Source organism: Lithobates pipiens, unplaced genomic scaffold, assembly GCF_037356315.1.
Source record: "Lithobates pipiens isolate NorthernLeopardFrog02 unplaced genomic scaffold, aLitPip1_a1.2 Scaffold_22, whole genome shotgun sequence".
In the NCBI taxonomy this organism is placed as follows: domain Eukaryota; kingdom Metazoa; phylum Chordata; class Amphibia; order Anura; family Ranidae; genus Lithobates; species Lithobates pipiens.
Genome location: NW_027507784.1, coordinates 91,875,941 through 91,897,630, shown reverse-complemented (window position 1 = coordinate 91,897,630; position 21,690 = coordinate 91,875,941). Strand labels below are relative to the sequence as shown.

Sequence of the window (21,690 nt, the reverse complement as noted above, 5' to 3'; positions counted from 1 at the left end):
GACCTGTGAGAATATTGCACTGAATGGAGTACTCACTGGAGGATAGAAGACTGAGGAGATGCCTACAGCAAACAGGTGCCATGCTTCTTCCAAGAGCCTACTCTCCGGTTTACCTTGACAGACTGTCCTTGGGTACAGTTACCTGACTGGAACTCATAGACCGCCTTTTATTGATAAATTATACTGTTTTATTGATTATACTGTTATGTATATGTATATTGTAACATGGCAATCGTTTATACATACAGATATGTAAAGTGGCTAATCAATACTTTCGCCAATATCTTACCATGGCCTTCATAATGGCCTCTCTTCTCCCCCACCAGGTGTATGTGTTGAAGAGGCCCCATGTGGACGAGTTTTTGAGAAGAATGGGTGACATGTTTGAGTGCGTCCTCTTTACTGCCAGCCTGGCCAAGGTGAGCTGAACCCATTGGGTGCCCAGTGGGTTGTCCAACCTGATAAACCAAGTGACTCCTGAACTGTGCATGTGTTGGTTCCTGGGGTGAAGGCAACACTGCTAGAAGCATTGTCTCAAATGCAAAGATTTTCCAAGATTTGGGAGCTTTCTGTATGGGCAGTCATTATTCTACATGGGTAACACTATTCCCCATGTAGTCCCGCTTCATTGAAACCAGGCAGATTGCCCTCATTCTGTCAATGGTGGATTCTGTTGGTTGGCTTGACCGATTTTCTTGCTCATAACCCATTGTTCCAGTTCAACGTGAGGATTGAGACCACCACCATACCATACCATACAATACACTCACCAGATGCATAGACTTGAGAGTTACGAAGAGGTCAAAAGCACGTCTAGAGTCAATAGCTGCAGATAAACGTTCCCAATGATGTCCTCTTTCATCTGGGGGCTTCTCAAGCCCAACTCATCACAGAAGAATCCAAGTGAGAAAACAAAATAAAACAACACAATGATAATCTGACTGCGAAGTTTCTCCTTTACACAGGTCATAGTAAACTGTAGTAAAATTGTAGTTTGTCTAGTAGTAGTTCGTCGCTTTCAGCACGACTTGTTACGTAATGTTGGAGATCTTTCATAGCTTCCTCTAAAACACTTCCTCAATTCTTAAAGTTCAGAAACTTCAGTTTCTTGACACTTATTAGAATAAAAGAAGTGAATTGGAGAAGCTGCAAAAGATCAACATTATACAATATTATGACCTCCATCGTGCCACATCCATAGTGACAAAAACAGAGAAATTATAGGAAAAAATCCTATAACATTTAATGGCACTGGCATGAGACAAAATTCTTATATGTAAAAAACAGAATCTTTATTTGCAAGGTATATTAAAAACGTATTGTGCATATACACAGTTTAAAAGTCAGGTCACCAGTGCTCCAAATAAGGAACCTTGTACAACATGTACCCCAGATGGACCAAGACACAGGCATTCATGTAGAATAACTTAGAAAAAATAGACAGAAGTGTGTCGGCCCCAATCCATAGGTAAACGTGTTTTGCCTACTACATGGCTTCCTCAGGACCATAACATGCAGGGGTAACCAAAATCCAAGAAGAATCCTATGAACGGCGGGTTCATCCACATTATGCCCCCAGAAGACATTTTACCTCTGTGGAGGGACATAGTTACATAGATAGACATCTCTATCTTTACCCTTGCATTTTTCCAGAGAGGGACGATCCGATAGATATATCACATAGCGGTTGTAATCCAGTATTTTGCTCTCAAAGCCTGCTGGGGTCCACCAATTGGTGGCCCTTTTGCATTGACTGCCCATTGCTCTCTATCTGTTTTGATATAGAGCCTTTTCCTTAGCAGTAATAGTAAGACCCACTCATATCTATATTGGAATACCTTATGACACCCTCAATACTCCTGTGTCCTCTCAAGAGACTGGTTATGCATGTTGACTTCCCACCTTGAGGAAACCACACAGTAGGCAAAACGAGTTGACCCATGGATTGGAATCGACTCCCTTCTATCTACTTTTTCTAAGTTATTCTACATGAGTGCACGTCTTGGTCAATTTGGAGTACATGTTATACAAGATGCCTTATTTGGAGCACTAGTGGCCCAACTTTTAAACTATATGTATATATATGCACAATATGTTTTTAACCACTTGCTTACTGGGCACTTAAACACCCTTCCTGCCCAGACCAATTTTCAGCTTTCGGTGCTTTCACACTTTGAATGACAATTACTCAGTCATGCAACACTGTACCCAAATGAATTTTTTGTCCTTTTTTTCCCACAAATAGAGCTTTCTTTTGGTGGTATTTGATCACCTCTGGGGTTTTTATTTTTTGCGCTATAAATTGAAAAAAAACGCATATTTCTTTGTTTCTGTGACAGAATTATGCAAATTATTAATTTTTCTTCATAAATTTTCGCCACAATTTATACTGCTACATATCTTTGGTAAAAATAACCCAAATTAGTGGATATTATTTGGTCTTTGTGAAAGTTATAGAGTCTACAAGCTGTGGTGCTAATCGCACAAAATTGATCACATCTGATGTACTGGTGACCTATCTCGCTTCTTGTGACCCGAACAAGTCAGGAAAGTACAAATACCCCCCAAATGACCCCTTTTTGGAAAGTAGACATTCCAAGGTATTTAGTAAGAGGCATAGTGAGCTTTTTGATGTTGTCATTTTTTTCCCACAATTCTTTGCAAAATTAAGATTTTTCATTTTTTTTTTCTCCACAAAATTGTCATTGTAATAGGTTATTTCTCTCACATGGCATGTGTATACCACAAATGACGCCCCCCAAAAAATTCTGCTACTCCTCCTGAGTATTACAATACCACATGTGTGGGACTTTTTCACAGCCTGGCCACATAGAGAGGCCCAACATGCAGGTAGCGCCATCATGTGTTCTAGGAACATAAATTACACATCTAACTTGTTGACTATTTATTACACTTTTGAAGCACCAGGACAATGACACGTGACACTGATGACAGATGGCACTGATACGTGGCACTGATGACACGTGGCACTGGGGGCAGGTGGCACTGGGGTGGATGGCACTGGGGGCAGGTAGCACTGGGGCGGATGGCACTGCTGGGGGAGGATGGCACTTTTTTTTTTTTTTTTTTAACTCGAGGCAGAACGGCTGCCGCTGCAGCCGTTCATCTCTCCCCTCTCACACTGTCTGTGTGAGGAGGGAGAGCGGCGCTGAGAGATGATCTCATATGTTTACATATGAGATCATCTCCCATTGGACACACCGATCACGCTGTAAACGGGCGCTGTGATTGGCCGTTTACAGCGATCTGTGTTTGCCTGTCCCTGGGGGACACGGCGAACACAGAACTTCCGCGATGCGCGCCCGCGGCGGCGCGCATTGCGGAAGTAAACATTAGGACGTCCAGGGACGGCCTCCCGGATGAACGCGCCTGCTCTACGGCCGTCATTCGGCTATAGGGCGGGCGCGAGGTGGTTAATATAAATATATATATATATATATATATATATATATTGTGACATTGAGGGATGTCTAACTCAGTGGTAGATGCCTTATCAGTAAGTTCACAGCAAACAGGAACTTTAGCTTAAGGGCATGGTAGCCCATTTTTATTGAGAGGAACAAAATAAAGTTCATACATGCACTTGGATGCCCACACAGGGTTCTTCTCCCAAAAACAATGACAAATGAAAAATGCCAAGCCACCTGGCTCCCTTCAGCAGTACTGTCACTTAGGCTTTACTCTTCAGCCCTCTTGGCCATATAACAGGGTTCCCGTACAAATACTGTACCTCTTTTCAGCTTCCTTGCTGCTTAGGCCTTCCACTTCAGGCTCTCATCTGTCTCCTTAGATGCACACACAGCTTCAACGCACACCGTCTATCTAGAAAGCAACCCCTCACTGCTCTGATCCTCAGACTCGGTTCTCTGGCTTTCACTAGTTCACTCTCTGGACTCCTGGAGACCTCCTGTCTCTCTGGGGGGAGCCCAGAACCCTAATCCCGACTCTGCTATAGGCCCAGGACCCACCTGTTCAATCAACCAGCCAGACTCCTGGCTGTTCCCGAAACCCGGTCCCAGGATTGGAGATTCCGTCACACCCATAGCGCTATGGAATCTCTGGGGTCCAGGTCCCCAACTGGATTTTACAAACTTTGGAGGAAACTGATAAAATAGATTCCTCCACATTAAATACCCCTGGAGCCCCTCAACCTGCCTATTTGAGAAACCTGGGCGATAATTACTAGGACAGGGAACTGTACTGTCACAATAAATATATATATATATAATATATATAGTAAATAAAGATTCCGTATTTTACATATACGGGTTTTGTCTCATGCCAGTGCCATTAAAGTACAATACTAATAAAATACAATAAAATGTTGTTATAGGATTTTTGTTCGTATAATTTCTCTAATCTTCAACATTACAAAACAAGTCCAATTGAATGTGACCAACTCCTACTAGACAAATACATAACTGCACTGTTAGTTTTTTGCGTTGTTTTATAATGTGGATCCTTTAAATTTGAGGTTGAGCTTGAGAAGCCCCCAGATGATAGATTACACCACCAGGTTTATTTCTTATCAGTGTTGAAGCTCCTCTAAGGCCCCTTTCACACTGGGGCGGTTTTCAGGCACTACAGCGCTAAAAATAGCACCTGAAAAAACCGGCCCCTTTCACTCCGGTGTGAAAGCCCGAGGGCTTTCACGCTGGAGCGGTGCGCTAGCAGGACGGTAAAAAAAAGTCCTGCTAGCCACATCTTTGGAGCGGTGAAAGGAGCGGTGTATTCACCGCTCCTAAACCGCTCCTACCCATTGAAATCAATGGGACAGCAGGGCTATACCGCTGGCAAAGCGGCGCTTTGCGGGTGGTTTTAATCCTTTTTCGTCCGCTAGCAGGGGTTAAAACCACCCCGCTAGTGGCCGCACACCGCCGCTAAAACTACGGTAAAGCACCGCTAAAGATATTGGTGCTTTCCCGCTGACGGCCGCACTGCCCCATTGTGAAAGGGGCCTAACCTCTTGGTAACTCTGAGGTCTACGTATCCGGTGGACATATTGTATTACTTTTGGAGGTGTCTCATTCTTTTTTCTTTTTCTTTTTCTTTTTCTTTTTATTTGTATTTTTTTTTTCCTTTTTTTTTTTTTAAATTAAAATAAAAATTAAAAAACTGTATTGTGCATTGAGTTAGTCAGAGTACATACACTTATACAGACCTTAGTGTAATAAAAGTATTATGTACAAAGTGATACATTGAGGTAAAGTAAATCCAGTTGCACAACAAGTGTAATAACATGCATAGTGACTTATGTTTAAACAAACGAACAAACATTAACTCGGATATCTGAGAACAGACATCCCCTGAGATGTTTCCCATCCGTAAATGTGTCTCATTCTTTACCTTTAACTGGTACAATGGGCTATAAGCAAGCACCACAGGTAGATCCTTATGCCCTGTACACGCGGTTGGACATTCCGACAACAAAATCCGTCACATTTTTTCCGACGAATTTTGTCCTAAACTGGTGTTGCATACACACGGTCGGACAAAGCAGTGGGAAAATCCGATCGTTCGGAATGTGGTGACGTTCGTTCGTTACGACGGGACTACGTTGAGGCTAGTAGCCAATAGCTTTGGTCTTGTAATTTGATTTGCGCATGTGTGGCACTTTGTCCGATCGGAATTCTCTACAAACGATCAGAAAAAGTCTGATCTGATTTTTTTTTTCTGAAAAATTTGAGATCCTGCTCTCAAATTTTTTTAGTCAGAATTTCCGACGGAAAAAGTCCGATAGAGCCCACACGCGATGGGATATTCCGACAATATAATCCGATCGGACCTTTTCCGTCAGAATTTCTGACTGTGTGTACAAGGCATTAAAGTGGTTGCAAACCTGAGACCTGAAATATGAACAAAGCATATCCCATAGAGCTGCACAATTCTGGCCAAAATGAGAATCACAATTTTTTTTGCTTAGAATAAAAAGATCACGATTCTCTTTTTTTTTTTTTTTTTTTTTCTTGCCACGTCAGTAATCCTATGCAGGAGATACTCACGATATCTCACGATTCTCACAACGTAAAATCTTTCACATTATACAGAAAAAAAAATGGGATAACTTTACTGGTTCGTTTTTTTGTTTTGTTTTTTTTCTAATTAATGAAAGTAACTTTTAAAAAAAAATTGCATTTGAAAGATCGTTATGCAAATACAGTGTGACATAAAATATTGCAACAACCACCATTTTATTCTCTAGGGTGTCTACTAATAAATATAAATATATATATATATATATATATAATGTTTGGGGGTTCTAAGTAACTTTCTAGCAAAAAAATAAATAAATGATTTTAACTTGAAAGCAACAAATGTCAGAAAAAGGTTTAGTTACAAATTGTTACAATGTTTATACCTAAGTTCAACTGATAAAGAATGTTTTGATTCTTGGCAGACTGCCCAGTTTTTCTCTTCCTTTCTTTTGAGTGCTGTGGCATCAGAAGAGCGGAGAGAATTCTTTGCATAGAAAGAATTGTGAAACACTTTAGTCAAGATTGCGATAACGATTCTTGACAATTGTGCAGCTCTACTCTATAGTGTGTGCTTGTCTGAATTAAGATTACTGAATGTCACTTTTGTCTGCGGCTTCTTTTCTCTGTCTGCTTGACATGTTTTCATGACACCAAGAGAAAAATGGTGACAGGGGAGGAACTTCCAGCTGATTGACATCTTCAGCTCTGTTACCGTGTGCTGTGTGAAGAGAGGGCGTGTCCCTTCACTCCAATCAGCTCTCAGAGCTCTCCTCACTGAGCTCTGCAGCGTGTAACTTCAGCCCACCGCCCCCTTTTTTCTGAACTTTCAGACAAGCTTTCAATTTCAGCACTTTAAGCGGATGTAGAGGACAAAGTGCTGCATATAAACAGATACAACGTATATAGTAGGATTTCTTTCATCTCTGTGTATCACCTGAGGTCTGTCACTTCACTGGGTATATGTACAGTGGATATAAAAAGTCTACACACCCCTGTAAAAATGTCAGGTTTCTGTGATGTAAAAAAATGAGACAAAGATAAATAATTTCAGAACGTTTTCCACCTTTAATGTGACCTACAAACTATGCAAGTAAAAACAAAATAATATAGTTGCATAAGTGTGCACACCCTTAAACTAATATTTTGTTGAAGCACCTTTTTGACTTGCCAATATTTGCCCGCTCTTCTTTGCAAAAACACTCCAAATCTGTCAGATTGCGAATACATCTCCTGTGCACAGTCCTCTTCAGTTCATACCACAGATTTTCAATGGGATTCAGGTCTGGGCTCTGGCTGGGCCATTCCAAAACTTTAATCTTCTTCTGGTGAATCCATTCCTTTGTTGATTTGGATGTATGCTTTGGGTCGTTGTCCTGCTGAAAGATGAAGTTCCTCTTCAGGTCCAACTTTCTAGCAGAAGCCTGAATGTTTTGTGCCAATATTGACTGGTATTTGGAACTGTTCATAATTTCCTCTACCTTGACTTGACCCCTGAAGAAAAGCAGCCCACCACCATGCTTCAGAGTGGGTATGGTGTTCTTTTGGTGCAGTGTTGTTTTTGCACCAACAAAAGTTTAACCTTGCTTTCTGCAGACCAGAACACATTTTCCCCACATGCTTTTGTGAGACTTCAGATTAGTTTTTGCAAAATGTAGCCGGGCTTGGATGTTTTTCTGCATAAGAAAAGGCTTCCGTCTTGCCACTCTACCCCCTAGCCCAGACATATGAAGAGTACGGGAGATTTGTTGTCACATGTACCACACTGCCAGTACTTGCCAGATATTCCTGCAGTTCCTTTAATGTTACTGTAGGCCTCCTGGCAGCCTCCCCGACAATTTTTTTTTCTCGTCTTTTCATCAATTTTCAAGGGATGTCCAGTTCTTGGTAATGTCACTACTATTGTGCCATATTTTCTCCACTTGATGACTGTGTTCCATGGTATATCTAATGCCTTGGAAATTCCTATTAACAACGAGATCCCTCCTGATGCTTGGGAAGCTCTCTTTTGGTGTAGGATGCAACTAAGAAAATGTCAGGAAAGACCTACTAGAACAGCTGAACTTTATTTGGGGTTAATCAGAGGCGCTTTGATGGCAGGTGTGTACTGACTCCTATTTAACATAAGTTAGAATGCGATTGGGGATGTAGCTGTGTTCAGAATTAAAGCGGAGCTACACCCGAATTCCTAGTCCTATGCCTATGTGATCCCCCCCTTCCCTAATCGCTAGATATCCCCCTTACCTTGCTGATGTCTTCTTCTCTTTTTCTTCTTGTTTCAAATCTCCTGCCCCTGGAGATTCCGGAAAGGGGCGGTGCTGCTGCGGATATGGGCGGGGCTTCAACGGCAGGTTAGTTCTTCCTGTCGGCCGCAGGGGCTCCTGGGATCGTTGTTTTAATTTCCCAGGAGTCTGTGCGGTGCCCAGGCTCGAGTTCTCGCTGTTGTCAGCGCTCGAGCGGTATAATCTGCGCATGCGCAAGATCACAGATTAGACGGGCGGTGCATGTTGGGACATTAGCTGCACTGTGTCCCGGAAGACAATGCCTGTGGGCTTCACATGCCCACAGGTAAAATGGAAAACGACGAGACGTTTTTCAAAACGCTTTATGCGGGCGAAAAACTGAGGAACGACACTTTAAGAACAGATACAAGTAAGTAACTAAATTAGAATACTTACTTATGCAGATTAAGACGAAAAAAAAAAAAAAAGGGCGGTGGAAGCCCGCTTTAAGCAGTTATAAGAAGGTGTGCACACTTATGCAACTACGTTATATTATTTTTTTACTTTTACTTCCTGTTTTTCAATTGAGTTGTACAGTTTATAGGTCACTTTTCTGCTGGTGATGTGTTTCTCATTTGACATGGCCTTATGCCAACATCTGCTTGTCCTCTCCTGTTGACCCCCATTGTTCATGACTACTGAAGCACTTTTTAAAATATTTGCTCAGAGTAGTCTCCAAACTATGGCCCTCCAGTTGTTCAGGAACTATAATTCCCATCATGCCGAGTCATGTCTGTGAATGTCATAGTTTTACAATGCCTCATGGGACATGTAGTTCAACAACAGCTGGATGGCCATAGTTTGGAGATCCTTGCTTTAGAGCAGTGGTCATCAACCCTGTCCCCAGGGCCCACTAACAGGCCAGGTTTGCAAGATATCTGAAATACATGACAGGTGATATCATTTGTTGCTCAGTGAATGCAGTATTCTAGTCTGCATCTCCCCAAGGTAATACATAAAACCTGGCCTGTTAGTGGGCCCTGAGGACAGGGGTTGATGACCACTGCTTTAGAGTGCATGTCAATGCAAATTTTTTTAGTCCATGCACATTTCCCAGTGTTTTATCCCTTTAAAGACCTTGCAAATGCTTCCAATGGTATATACAGTATAACAGACCATAAGGGAGCAAATAAGAATAGTTCATGGTTGGGATTTACATAAACCTTAATCTCTTCTCAATATTTTTTCTTTACAGTACGCTGACCCCGTGGCGGATCTGCTTGACAAATGGGGAGCGTTCCGAGCCCGCCTTTTCCGGGAATCTTGTGCCTTCCACCGAGGGAATTACGTCAAGGATCTGAGCCGACTGGGGAGGGACCTGAATAAGCTGATAATTATTGACAATTCCCCGGCCTCCTATATATTCCATCCGGACAATGCGGTATGAGAGACCCGTAGTGTTATATTCCCAGAACCATACAGTTTTACTCTTAGAACCATACAATTATACTCCTAGAACCATTTTAAAATAAAGTGCTAGTGCGCACAACCCTAAAACTAAAAAACTCCCTACCCTAATACTAAAACAAATGTTGAAGGAAGCTGCTAACATAAAATAATGCTCTCCACACTATCTGATCAAATAAATAAAAAAATATGTAGCGCTACCCTCTTTTTAAATAAATAAAACGCCTATCAAGTGTAAATCAATAAACTAACTATAATCAATACATATATTGCTGTGCAAATATAGCAAATATACATGCAAAACACAATTATGTGTAAGAGTGCAAAAACGCCTATATCTAGCGTGATGCATACAAATAGCGTAGAATGTGCAAATAACACAAAACACTATGTGACTAAATCACAAAAAATCCAAAAAAGAAATAACTAAAGTGATAAAAATAATAAAAAAGTCCATAAAAAAATGCAGAGATGACCAGACTGCGAATGCGACATACTACAGGAGATGACCAGACTGCGAATGCGACATACTACAGGAGATGACCAGACTGCGAATGCGACATACTACAGGAGATGACCAGACTGCGAATGCGACATACTACAGGAGATGACCAGACTGCGAATGCGACATACTACAGGAGATGACCAGACTGCGAATGCGACATACTACAGGAGATGACCAGACTGCGAATGCAACTACAGGAGGTGACCAGACTGTGAATGCGACATACTACAGGACATGACCAGACTGCGAATGCGACATACTACAGGAGATGACCAGACTGCTAATGCAACTACAGGAGGTGACCAGACTGTGAATGCGACATACTACAGGAAATGACCAGACTGCGAATGCGAAATACTACAGGAGATGACCAGACTGCTAATGCAACTACAGGAGATGACCAGACTGTGAAAGCGACATACTACAGGAGATGACCAGACTGTGAATGCGACATACTACCGGAGATGACCAGACTGCGAATGCGACTACAGGAGGTGACCAGACTGCGAATGTGTCTACAGGAGATGACCAGACTGCGAATGCGACTACAGGAGATGACCAGACTGCGAATGCGACTACAGGAGGTGACCATACTGCGAATGCGACTACAGGTGACCAGACTGCGAATGCGACATAGTACAGGAGATGACCAAGTAGCCAGTTTTAAAATTTAAACCTGTCCTCACCCCCTTTATAGCACCCTTCTTCAAATTCCTGATCTCACCCCCCTTTATGGCACCCCCTTTACATTCCCATCCTCACCCCCTTTGTAGAACCCCCCTTCACATTCCTGCCCTGCCTCCCTTTTATATCACCCCTCCTCATTCCTTTCAGTTTCTGATACTTTTCCCCCCTCTGTCCTTCATAACAGTGGCCTCTTCCCTGTCTTACCTTACACAGGACATGGCAGATGTCATCGGAGGCACAGAGCTGACATCGGAAGTGCAGCAAAGAGATGGACAGAGGGCGGGACCTGCCCCAGTTAACTGATTGGTTGATAGAATGCAGAGCAGTTCTAGCAACCAATCAGTTAACTGGGCCAGCCCCTGCCCTCCGTGCATCGCTGTGCTGCTCTTCCCATGTCAGCTCTGTGAAGACAACACAGCTAGTAGGCAGCAGCAGCTGAAGACAAAAAAAAACAGATCTTAAATGGCGTGACCACGGTGGGGCCGCACAGATCATTGACGCGGTCCGGACTTGGCCCGCGGTCCAACATTTAGCGATGCATGTGCTAGAGCCTCGGGCAGCTCTAGTCCTGCAAAGGGAACGGCGTTCCTGCTGGGAAAAAGTGCAGGGACGCCGTTCCCACAGGACTCGAGCGATGGTTATACTCCTAGCATCATACAGTTATGCGCCTAGAACATTCCCAGAATCATACAGTTATATTCCTGGAAACCATACAGTTATACGCCTAGAACCACACAGTTATACTCCCAGAACATTCCCAGAACCACACAGTTATACTCCTATAATTATAGTTATACTCCTAGAACCACACAGTTATACTCCTATAATTATAGTTATGCTCCTAGAACCATACAGTTATACTCCCAGAACATTCTCCTAGAACCATAAAATTATACTTCCAAAACCATATACACTATATTATACACATATACAACATATACAAGGTGTTCTATCAGGTTGAGGTCAGGACAGTCTGCTGGCCAGTCAAGTTCCTCCTCCCCCAAACTCGCTCATCCATGTATTTATGGATCTTGCTTTGTGCACTGGTGCGCAGTCATGTTGGAACAGGAAGGGGCCATCCCCAAACTGTTCCCACAAAGTTGGGAGCATGAAATTGTTCAAAATGTCTTGGTATGCTGACACCTTAAGAGTTCCCTTTACTGGAATGAAGGAGCCAAGCTCAACCCCTGAAATACAACCCCACACCATAATCCCCCCTCCACCAAATGATTTGGACCAGTGCACAAAGCAAGGTCCATAAAGACATGGATGAGCGAGTTTGAGGTGGAGGAACTTGACTGGCCTCCACGGTCAAGTTCCTCCCCCTCAAGTCCTGACCCCCACCTGAGTCCTGACCTCAATCTCAGAGAACACCTTTGGGATCAATTAGAGCAAAGACTGCGAGCCAGGCCTTCTCAGTGTATGTGTATATTACACATTATATGTGGATTTTAATAGCTTTGGTTTTTTTTGCTTATTTTAAATTTTTTTTTCTTAAGAGTTCACCCTACGTTTTCCATTTGCATTGCAGGTTCCGGTGATATCTTGGTTTGACGACATGTCCGACACTGAGCTCCTAGACCTTATTCCCTTCTTTGAGAGATTAAGCAAGGTGGATGATGTATACAGCGTCCTAAAACAGCGCAGAACTGCCAGCTAATGACTTGGAATGGGGACGGGTTTCTGTAAGAATGGTGGGCACTCTGGCCAACAATGCTGCTGGTCTGCAGAAAGCACAGGAGAGTCACCTTGGCCTCTACACCTAGTGACCTGAACATGCGGGCCCCGCATCTCTCTCGTCTGGCCCTCCTGATCCCCACATCTGCCTTTTTTTTAAAAAATTTTTAAAGGTGCATAAAACCACAGCGCCGGTATGGTTTGTGGGTTTCTAATTGGCCGTTACCATACCAAAATCACAAGTATTTTGAAATGATTTTTTTTTCTGTGTGAACATTTCAGTCTATATTAGCCTCGGTTAGAGAGCGGAAGCCCTTAACGCTATGAAGTACAACACCAAACCCACAAGCTAACGAGGAATGGTTATTTGAACTCACAGAAGACGAGGAACTGAAACTTTTCACGAAAAAAACGCTTTTAATATCACTCGACTTTTGATTCTTTCTTTTTTTCTCCAGAAGACTCTTCTTAGTGATAAAAGAACTTTGCGATGGAAGAATACCTTAAACTTGAAGCTGCTCTTGTATTTCTTGGCCAATTAAAGCGACAGACGTGGATGATGAAGCTATTTCGCCTTCCAAAAAACACTTGCGGTTTTGTTAAAAACCTTACAATTTTTTTTTTTTTGTTGATATCATATGGATTAGAAAAATGAGACTTAATCTTTTATTTTATTTTTTATTTTATTTTTATGCTTGGGCTGAAATGCCCCAGGAAGTAAGGTGCCACGGTCACCCAGTCTGGCGATTATTGGTGTTTTTTTTTGCTGTTTTGGTTTTGTCTGCAGCGGAGTGTTCGGAGGCCGGTACGTGCGTTTAGGTGACGGAGTAAGTGCAGGAGAGCAAACACTGGTAGGGCGCCCCTTAGGTGCTGGTCACAATTTGGGACCGGATTGGCAGCTGCGGAGGGCTGAGACGGTAGTGTTGGTGAAAAATTAAGGAGGCTTGCAGGCGGACATTTTTTTTTTTTGGGAAGTCCTGGTTTGTGTTATGTTTCACTCTGCAAGAGACAAGAAAAAAAAAATTGGCATTCATTTCCATTACGTCTATACACTATGAATCATTTAGGTTTTATTTTGTTGCAGAAAACTTTGAATTTTACTTATGCAAAAAAAAAAAAACACTCTACATATTTGTGCAGATTTCACATATTGTTTTTCAATAAGTTTTTGCTGTAAAAATAAAAATCAGACAGTATAGGGGACCATTAGAAGTGACGGAAGCGCGTTTTTTTAGGTTCAGTTCCTGTAAAGACTTGAAAGTATTAAAAATTATTAGGAAGCCACCAAAATCTAGGGCATGGATGCTCAACTTGTTGCCCCATCATGCCTCTGCCTTTGGGAGTCAGGCCTGTAACGGTCAGCCTTGCAATGCCTCATGGGTGTTGTAGTTCATTAACAGCTGGAGGGCCACAGGTTGAGCTCCCAAGATCTAGGGTGTAACAAGGGTGTGAATGTATAGACATAGGACTGGGATTAGGACGCAGTGCGCGTGTGTTTAGTACGTTTAGTTTGGCTTTAAAATCTGATGTATTGCGCTGGGCTGCGTCTCAGGTTACGAAACGCAATAGCGGTGGAAATTTCTTTGGGTTTAGAGAGATGTTAAGTGCCTTTTTAATCTGATTTCCACCTATTGTATATACAGGAAGGGTGCTGAATGTTCACCATATGCTATTTAGCTTGTACGTGCCCCCTACCGGTCATAGTCAGCCATGGTAAAGTGAACCTGTATCTAGGCTGTGGACCTTTAAATGAGCTTTTATAAGCAGATACCCAGCCCCTAGCCACTCTGGCCTCCCACCCCCTCCTTAGGCTTCCCTCACTCCTGCTTTTTTAAAAAGCAAAGCTTAATTCCATCTATTCTCCAGCCTGCTGACATCATGGGTTCTTCTTCTTGCCTGGCTGGGGCTGCTGCAGTACTATGAGCCCAAGCCAGCATGACCATGTGCCTCAGAGTAAGCCTAGTGTTATTCACTTCCGTGGCAGTGGAGGGGGGACAGTGCTGTAGTTTGGAGGGGGAGAAACAAAATGTTCTGCTTTGAAACAAGCTCTCATTGACCTCTGTAGCTACATGCATTGTGGAGTAATTCATCCTCAGAAATTGGAGTAGAGCAAAGTTCCTAAGAGTTTAAACAATGGAAAGGGACCTTTGAAAAAAATCTCAGATCTCAGAGAACCCCTGAAGTATTTTTTGATTTACAGCTCACAGAGCATTAAGTGTGATTGTTGAGTTGTGAAAATAACAACAAATAAAATATGCAGATGCACTGTGGAGTAATTTATCTTCGGAAGTAATAACAGAGCAGAGTTCCCAAACATTTTATCTTGGAAGACACCCTTAAAACAATTTTCAGATCTCGGAGAACCTTTGAATTTTTTTTTTGATCTACAACTTACAGAACATTAGTGTGATTATTGGGGTGTAGATATAACAACAATTAAAAGATGTAGATGCACTATGGAGTAATTCATCCTCGGAAACTGCCATAGAGTAGTGTTACAAAAGATATTTACCCTGGAATAGGACCCTTGAAAAAATTCTTGGAGAATTGCTGAAATCGTTTTTTGATCTACAGCTCATGGAACTTTGCAATTATTAGGTTGGCAAATCCCAGAAGTTAGCTGTCATTGCTGGGCCAATGAGCTGCGGCCGGGTGATTCCTCACCCCACAACTGATGTACACAGAGGGGCAGGGATGCTTGTGACATCATTGACCTTAGATAGGCACATGACCATTTTAGGTCAATGGTTTTGATCTAATATGGACATATTGGGTCAATGATGTCACAGGCATCCCCATCCATGTGTATACATGCAGCTGCGGGATGGGGAGTCTCCAGCCCTGTAGTTCATTGGCCTGGTAGTGACAACTAACTTCCGGGTTCAGGTCAAACATAAGCTCCTCCTTACTAGTCTATTCAGTTAATGCCCCCAATAGTCACTCCTTACTCAGTTCCACATACGGGTCAGCGAGTTGTACCTCTCCCGAGGGTAACTTTAAATGCTGAAGCCCCGTTCCTCCAGTGTTCTCATTAGCACATAGAGGTCCAGTTACTCCTGTAGCTCACAAGACTCCTTTCTTCCTGCACTTTTGGCTAGCACTTCTATTTTCTGGTGACGTCATGCGCCAGAACTCCAAGAGAACTGTTGGGTTGATCTCAATCTGATGGTCAGAGCCAATATAAATCCAGTGCAATGGTGGAATGGAGACGGAACCACTGGGTACTTCTCGTGGAACCCCTGGTTGCAGTGTCGGGCCCATCCATTAGGGTCGCAGGGGCGTTGCCTCCCCTATCCATGCATCCGGCTCCTAATCTCCATGTAGGGCGCCAGACGCATTTATTCGAATGTGGGTTTTTTTTTTTTGGCAGCAGCAGCACGTGATTAAAACCAAAAGCTCTAATAGGCTTCAAAAAAGGGTGAATATTCTCTATTGTCACACTGATTCTCCCGGCCAATAAAGAAGCGGGTCCTGAGACCCGTGTCCCAATTGGCCAAAAGGAGAAGCGAGCCCATTGGCCTAAGAGGAGGGTGGGGACAGGGGGCTCTAGAGCTGTACGGAGGAGCTGCTGATCAGAGCAATGCAGATTATGGGCAGAGAGGAGTGACAGTCCCCGGTGTGAGCACTGTACTGAGCCTGACCCAATAGCTGTGTGACCCACTGACCAATGTGGGGGGTGGCTGTGGGTGTATTGTTTGCCCCCCAAAATATACCACCAGCCACCACTGCCCAGTTGATAAACCCAGCAATCGAGACTCAGACTTGAGGTTGTAGCCTGTTCTTGAACCTTTTAGAGCACCGGCTGATGGTCTACATCAAAGGCTATCAGACTGCCAAGTCCCTGATGACATAGGAAGCAACAGTAAAGAAAAATTATATTTCAGTGTCTTTGTTGTGAATTTTGAGGATTAATTTTTCCACAGTGCCTGCAGCTACAGAGGTCAGTGAGGAGCTTCTTTACAGGTTTTTTTTTTAGGAATACATTGAATATTTTATTTCAAATATGTTCATAGCCTGGCTACAGATTCACTTTGAAGCGGTCTTCACGAGAGCGCCGCCTCTTGATGCAAAAGTGATGTCCGGTGCTGTCACCGACTTGAATCGGTAAGCTGTAGTCTTGGAACATTCGCTCAGTCTGCATTTTGCGTGGACGACTGCTTCTCTTAAGGCTTAAAAAAAAAGGAAAAAATATATGTGCCTTCTTCCCACTGTTACAAGGTATATCGGTGATCATAATCTGACCATTTTGCCTTTTTAATGCTCCAGAACAGTGCCTTTTTCTATATCTATAAATTCTATTTAAAGGGACTATATTTCAGAACTCGCGTTGAGAAGGATTTCACATATTTTTTTTTTATATACGAGGTAATTGGCAAACGAGTATTGAGCGTCGCTCCCTGTCCATTCTCTCTCTCTCTCTCTCTCTCTCTCTCTAGCGTAGCTCCACCAGAAAGTTGCTGCACTTTGGTGAAGGGGGAGCCACTCGCCTCCACCCCTGTCAGGACTACAGGGGACCCCGTTCTGAGCACAGAATGTAACCACATTCGTGGTCCAGGCTACAGGACTTCTATATAAAGTGTTCATTTTTACTAGTTATTTCTTATAAGTGGCAACTTTTATATCAAGTGTTGCGCGGCGATTTGCTTTGTTGCAATGTGTGGAGTCTCCACTGGGGGACAGCGAAGAGCTAGAAAAAAAAATGTTTTAATGATTGTTTTAGCTATTCTTTATCATTCTATAAATATGTATATCTGTATATATGATTTTAGAGTGTTAGTAACATGAATAGAAATACTGGCATGCCTATAGATCCTGTGTTCCCTTGTAGACGCACAAAGTGTACCTGTCACCCATGCTCCAGCTCAGCCACGCCACTTGCTAGCACTAGGTGTTATTCTTTGAAGTATTGCTCAAGCATACACAGTGGGGTAAGTTGTCCCTGTCATGCTTCCTGACTCAGCCTCTGGCCACCTTGGATCATTGTGACGGGTTCCCCTTTTAATGACTGAGGACCCCCCCCATGATCCTCAAAGGAATATAAGAGACCATTCAAAGGTTTTAACTCTGGCATCTGCCTGAAATTTTAATATTTTAGGTGGAATGATCCTTTAAATTAGTGCTTTTTTTCTGCATTGGAATAGATTTGGTTATTCATTTCCAATTTTTGGAACTCCGCTCTCAGATCCAACAACCCTAAAGCTCAATTTGAGCTAATTCAAGTATTTTTTAGCAATTTTTTTTTTAAGCGATTTTTATTTTATTTTTTTTAAAGGACCACCAACATATTTTTTTCATTTTAAAACTGAAGCAATATCCTACACACTTTTTTACTTTTTTTATTGGGTGCTGCTTTCCCAAGTGTCCATTTTTTTTTTTTTATTTAAATTTTTTCTTTGATTATTTTTATTAAGCTCAGAATTCACCCAAAAGTTAATGAGCCGCATAATTACCCAGCTGCATAATTGTCCATTTTTTTTTTCTTGACATTTTTTTTTCTTTACATTTTTTTTTCTTTGATTATTTTTATTAAGAGCTCAGAATTCACACAAACGTTAACGAGCTGCATAATTATTGTGCTATAGTTTTCTTTAATTATGGTTAATTTCTTAAATGTATGATCAATGGAGATCAGTAAGCTGCATCAGACATGTAAAATTATTTAAAGAAACTCCTAAAAAAAATACATATATCTTCCATATGTTCTTACACAGCTGTGCCTTGTCAACATGCATGAACAAAGAATTAAAAAACAAAACAAAAAAAAGTTTAAAGAATTGACAAAAAAAATAAAATAATTTTGAACCCATTATGCAATAGGAATTTTTCCCATGCAGCCAATCAGCATGGGGTATTGGAGGAGGCGGGCACAGTCTTAGCGTGTGAGTGGGTGTCAGGCGCTACATTGCTCATTAGCTCCTCCCCCATTGTAGTAAATGCATGTAAAGGTATTAACGGGCTATAATTGTCAGTTCCAACTTTTTCTTTAAAAAAAACTTATCTGGAGGTATTCAATGATGTCACACAGATAATTTGGCTTAAAAAAAAAAGAGTGTTCTTCTAGTACAACCAATAGGAAATAATTGAATTAAAAAAATTTGAATAATTGTAATTTTAGGTGTGTATGTTTTGGTTTCTATGCACATCTTCCAGTGTGGTCATCCATGAATGCCGTTTTACCATCACAAAAGGTGTAATGCTCTGCAGGGCAACCAATCGGATTTCTCCATTCTTGCCCATTGAAGGGGAGCTTGCATAGAGGAAATAATCCTCTGAACCGTCTACACAGAAAGCGCACATCTCGGAGAACGGCTGCCAGTATTTCTAAAGTTATTTTTTTATGATATTATATATTTTTATTGTAAATCTGTCTTCTGAGAGAACGGGAGCTAATCCATTTAACTTCTTTGGGGTTGGGGGGGAAGCAAACAACAGTTTTTAAGTGCCTTTTTTTGTGTGTGATTAAAAAAAAATACTGTAATCTTTAAATCGACAAGAAAAAAAAACGAAAGAAGAAAAAAATTCATCTGAGTCACGAATTTTTATTTGCGTGTTTTGTGACGTGTATGGGTTGCATTTTGGTGTCGCCTTTGTGTGTATGTACACGTGTGCGTGTTTGCTCATACATGGTACTATAATGATGTGCAACCACTTCAGCCCCTGAAAAATTTACCCCCCTTCGTGACCAGAGCACTTTTTGTGATCCGGCACTGTGTCGCTTTAACTGACGTTGTACCCAAACAAAATTGATGTCCTTTTTTTCCCAAAAATAGAGCTTTCCTTTGGTGGTATTTGATAGTCTCTGTGGTTTTTATTTGTTGCGTTATAAACAAAAAAAGAGCGACAATTTAAAAAAAAACACAATATTTTGTACTTTTTGCTATAATAAATATCCCCATTTTATTTTATTTTTTTAAAAAAGCTATTTTTTTCCTCCGTTTAGACCGATATGTATTCTTCTACATATGTTTGGTAAAAAAAATCGCAATAAGCATACAATGATTGGTTTGCGTAAAAGTTATAGTGCCTAAAAAATAGGGGATATATTTATAGCATTTTTATTATTATTATTATTTATTTTTATTTTTTTACTAGTAATGGCGGCGATCTGCGATTTTTATCATGGCTGCGACATTACGGCGGACACATCGGACATTTTTGAGACCATTGGCATTAATACAGTGCTATAGAAATGCATTGATTACTGTAAAAATGTCACTGGCAGTGCAGGGATTAACACTAGGGGGCAGTGAAGGGGTTAACTGTGTTTTCTGGGAGGTGATTCTAACTGAAGGGGGAGGGGACTGACTAGAGGAACTGACAGATCGTGCTTCCTAGCTAAGAGGGACACACGATCTGTCACTCCTCACAGAACAGGGAAGTGTGTGTTAATACACACTCATCCCTGTTCTGTGTCTCCTGCTCACTATCGCTCATGGGCGGCGGTCATTGCGACCGTTGGCCAGAAGCATTGGCACCCCCGCTGTGCAGTGGGCCTGCGCCTGCTATCCCGACCCCCACGAGCCAACATATAGCTACAACAGCTCGCGCAGGGGAGCCAACCTGCCACAGTATAACTGGCGGTTGGTTGGGAAGCAGTTAAAATGTACAGAAAAAAAAAGGCACCTCATGCACTTCCGGCAACACTTGAAGAGAGAAGCAAACTCTGGAAGTAAAATGAAAAGGAAAAAAAGGCGCCTCTAAGGGCAGAAGTCAATTTTTATATTTCCCAAAAGGGTTAAAAACCCTTACAAAAGGGTGGATGGGGAGGAGCACATCATATTGGTAATATGGCAGGTGGTGCCGCGTTCTGGTAGTCCAAAGGAGTCTCAGGGATATCCGGAGGTGAAATTCTATGGCAGCATATTCTGAAGTGGCCGACAGATGGAAGCTACAACTCTCCTAGATACTGAGAAGACAGCATGGAAGCCGAATATAGGAAGTGGCGTCGACGGGACAGGACCAACAACCAGCGTGCACAGGAAACCGCAAGTGATGTCATCAACCTGTGACGCGTTTCGGAACAGCTTCTTCAAGCAATGACTAAAGGGTTACTAGAAGCAGAGCTTCTTACGGTCTGTGGGCGGGACTATGGGTGGACATTTATATTGTAAATATATATATAGAGAGTAAATTGTTGGCGCTATATAAATTCTGTATAATAATAATAAATGAGCAGGACAAAGGGAAGCACTGAGCTTATAAAATGACATAATGAATAAAAAAAAACAGCGTACTGGGGACACAAAAAAGGAAAAACAGAAGATTGGCATACAGGGCAAACTGATACAAAAGACACGATGCAAAAACAGCAAGAGTGATGCGCAACGCAATTGGCTAATATCACTGCATGCAGATGGAGCAGAGCAGCTTGATGGCACGTAATTCGCTGTGTATGTATACATCAACAAAAAAACGTTAAAATGGTGAACAATATACATCAATGGATCTATGGTATATTATATTGATTATATATGATGAGGAAGGGAATCATTAAAAGATATATTCAAAGGAGTATGTTAAAAAGTTGTGAACGGGGAACCATATATAAAGGCAATATAAAATGCTGTGTGTATGTGTGTGTATATATATATATATATATATATATATATATAATATGTGCAATGTAAAATCATGTACGTATACATATGCATCTCAAAAACACATGGGATATCATTGTCCACTATGGGACATGTGGAATAAAATGAGCACTAATGGATATGAGCAGCGCTATATGATATGAGTATGTTACAGTCATTGTGTGTAACCTGTTGCAGGGCAGCCTTGACTTAATGGGCTTACCGGTTACCTTTTCTTGGCCTACTCCTCCACATTTAGGGGTTCCCAGGGTTGATACCCAACGACTTGTACACCAACACAGATGAAAGGTTTATTTTGCAGTAGAACTTTCACAAACACAGTCTCTTTGGGAACAGAGGACACGGATGAAGAACTCAGCCATCTTGAACTGCAGGTTTAACAAAGTCTCTATTTCCACCCAGAGAGTAGCCACTCGCAGCTGGGTACTTCAAGGCTGAGCAGATCTCTAGCCAGAGATCATGGAAGTCAGCACATTGACTTAAAGTGGAAGTAAACCCATCGATTTAAACAGTTAAAAAAAAAAGGCATGCCGGGAATGCTA

The 21,690-nt window shown here is 41.9% G+C and overlaps 1 protein-coding gene across 1 annotated transcript in view; it reads left to right on the top strand.

Annotated features, from left to right (window-relative positions):
• The window catches only part of CTDSP1 (CTD small phosphatase 1), a 96,848-nt gene extending 77,776 nt beyond the window's left edge, over window positions 1–19,072 (top strand). The window contains exons 5-7 of the mRNA XM_077447890.1: window positions 327–419; window positions 9,471–9,656; window positions 12,406–19,072. Coding sequence (XP_077304016.1) covers window positions 327–419; window positions 9,471–9,656; window positions 12,406–12,534 — 408 coding nt within the window. The 3' untranslated portion in view covers window positions 12,535–19,072. The remainder of the gene's footprint in view (window positions 1–326; window positions 420–9,470; window positions 9,657–12,405) is intronic.
• Window positions 19,073–21,690: the final 2,618 nt, after the last annotated feature.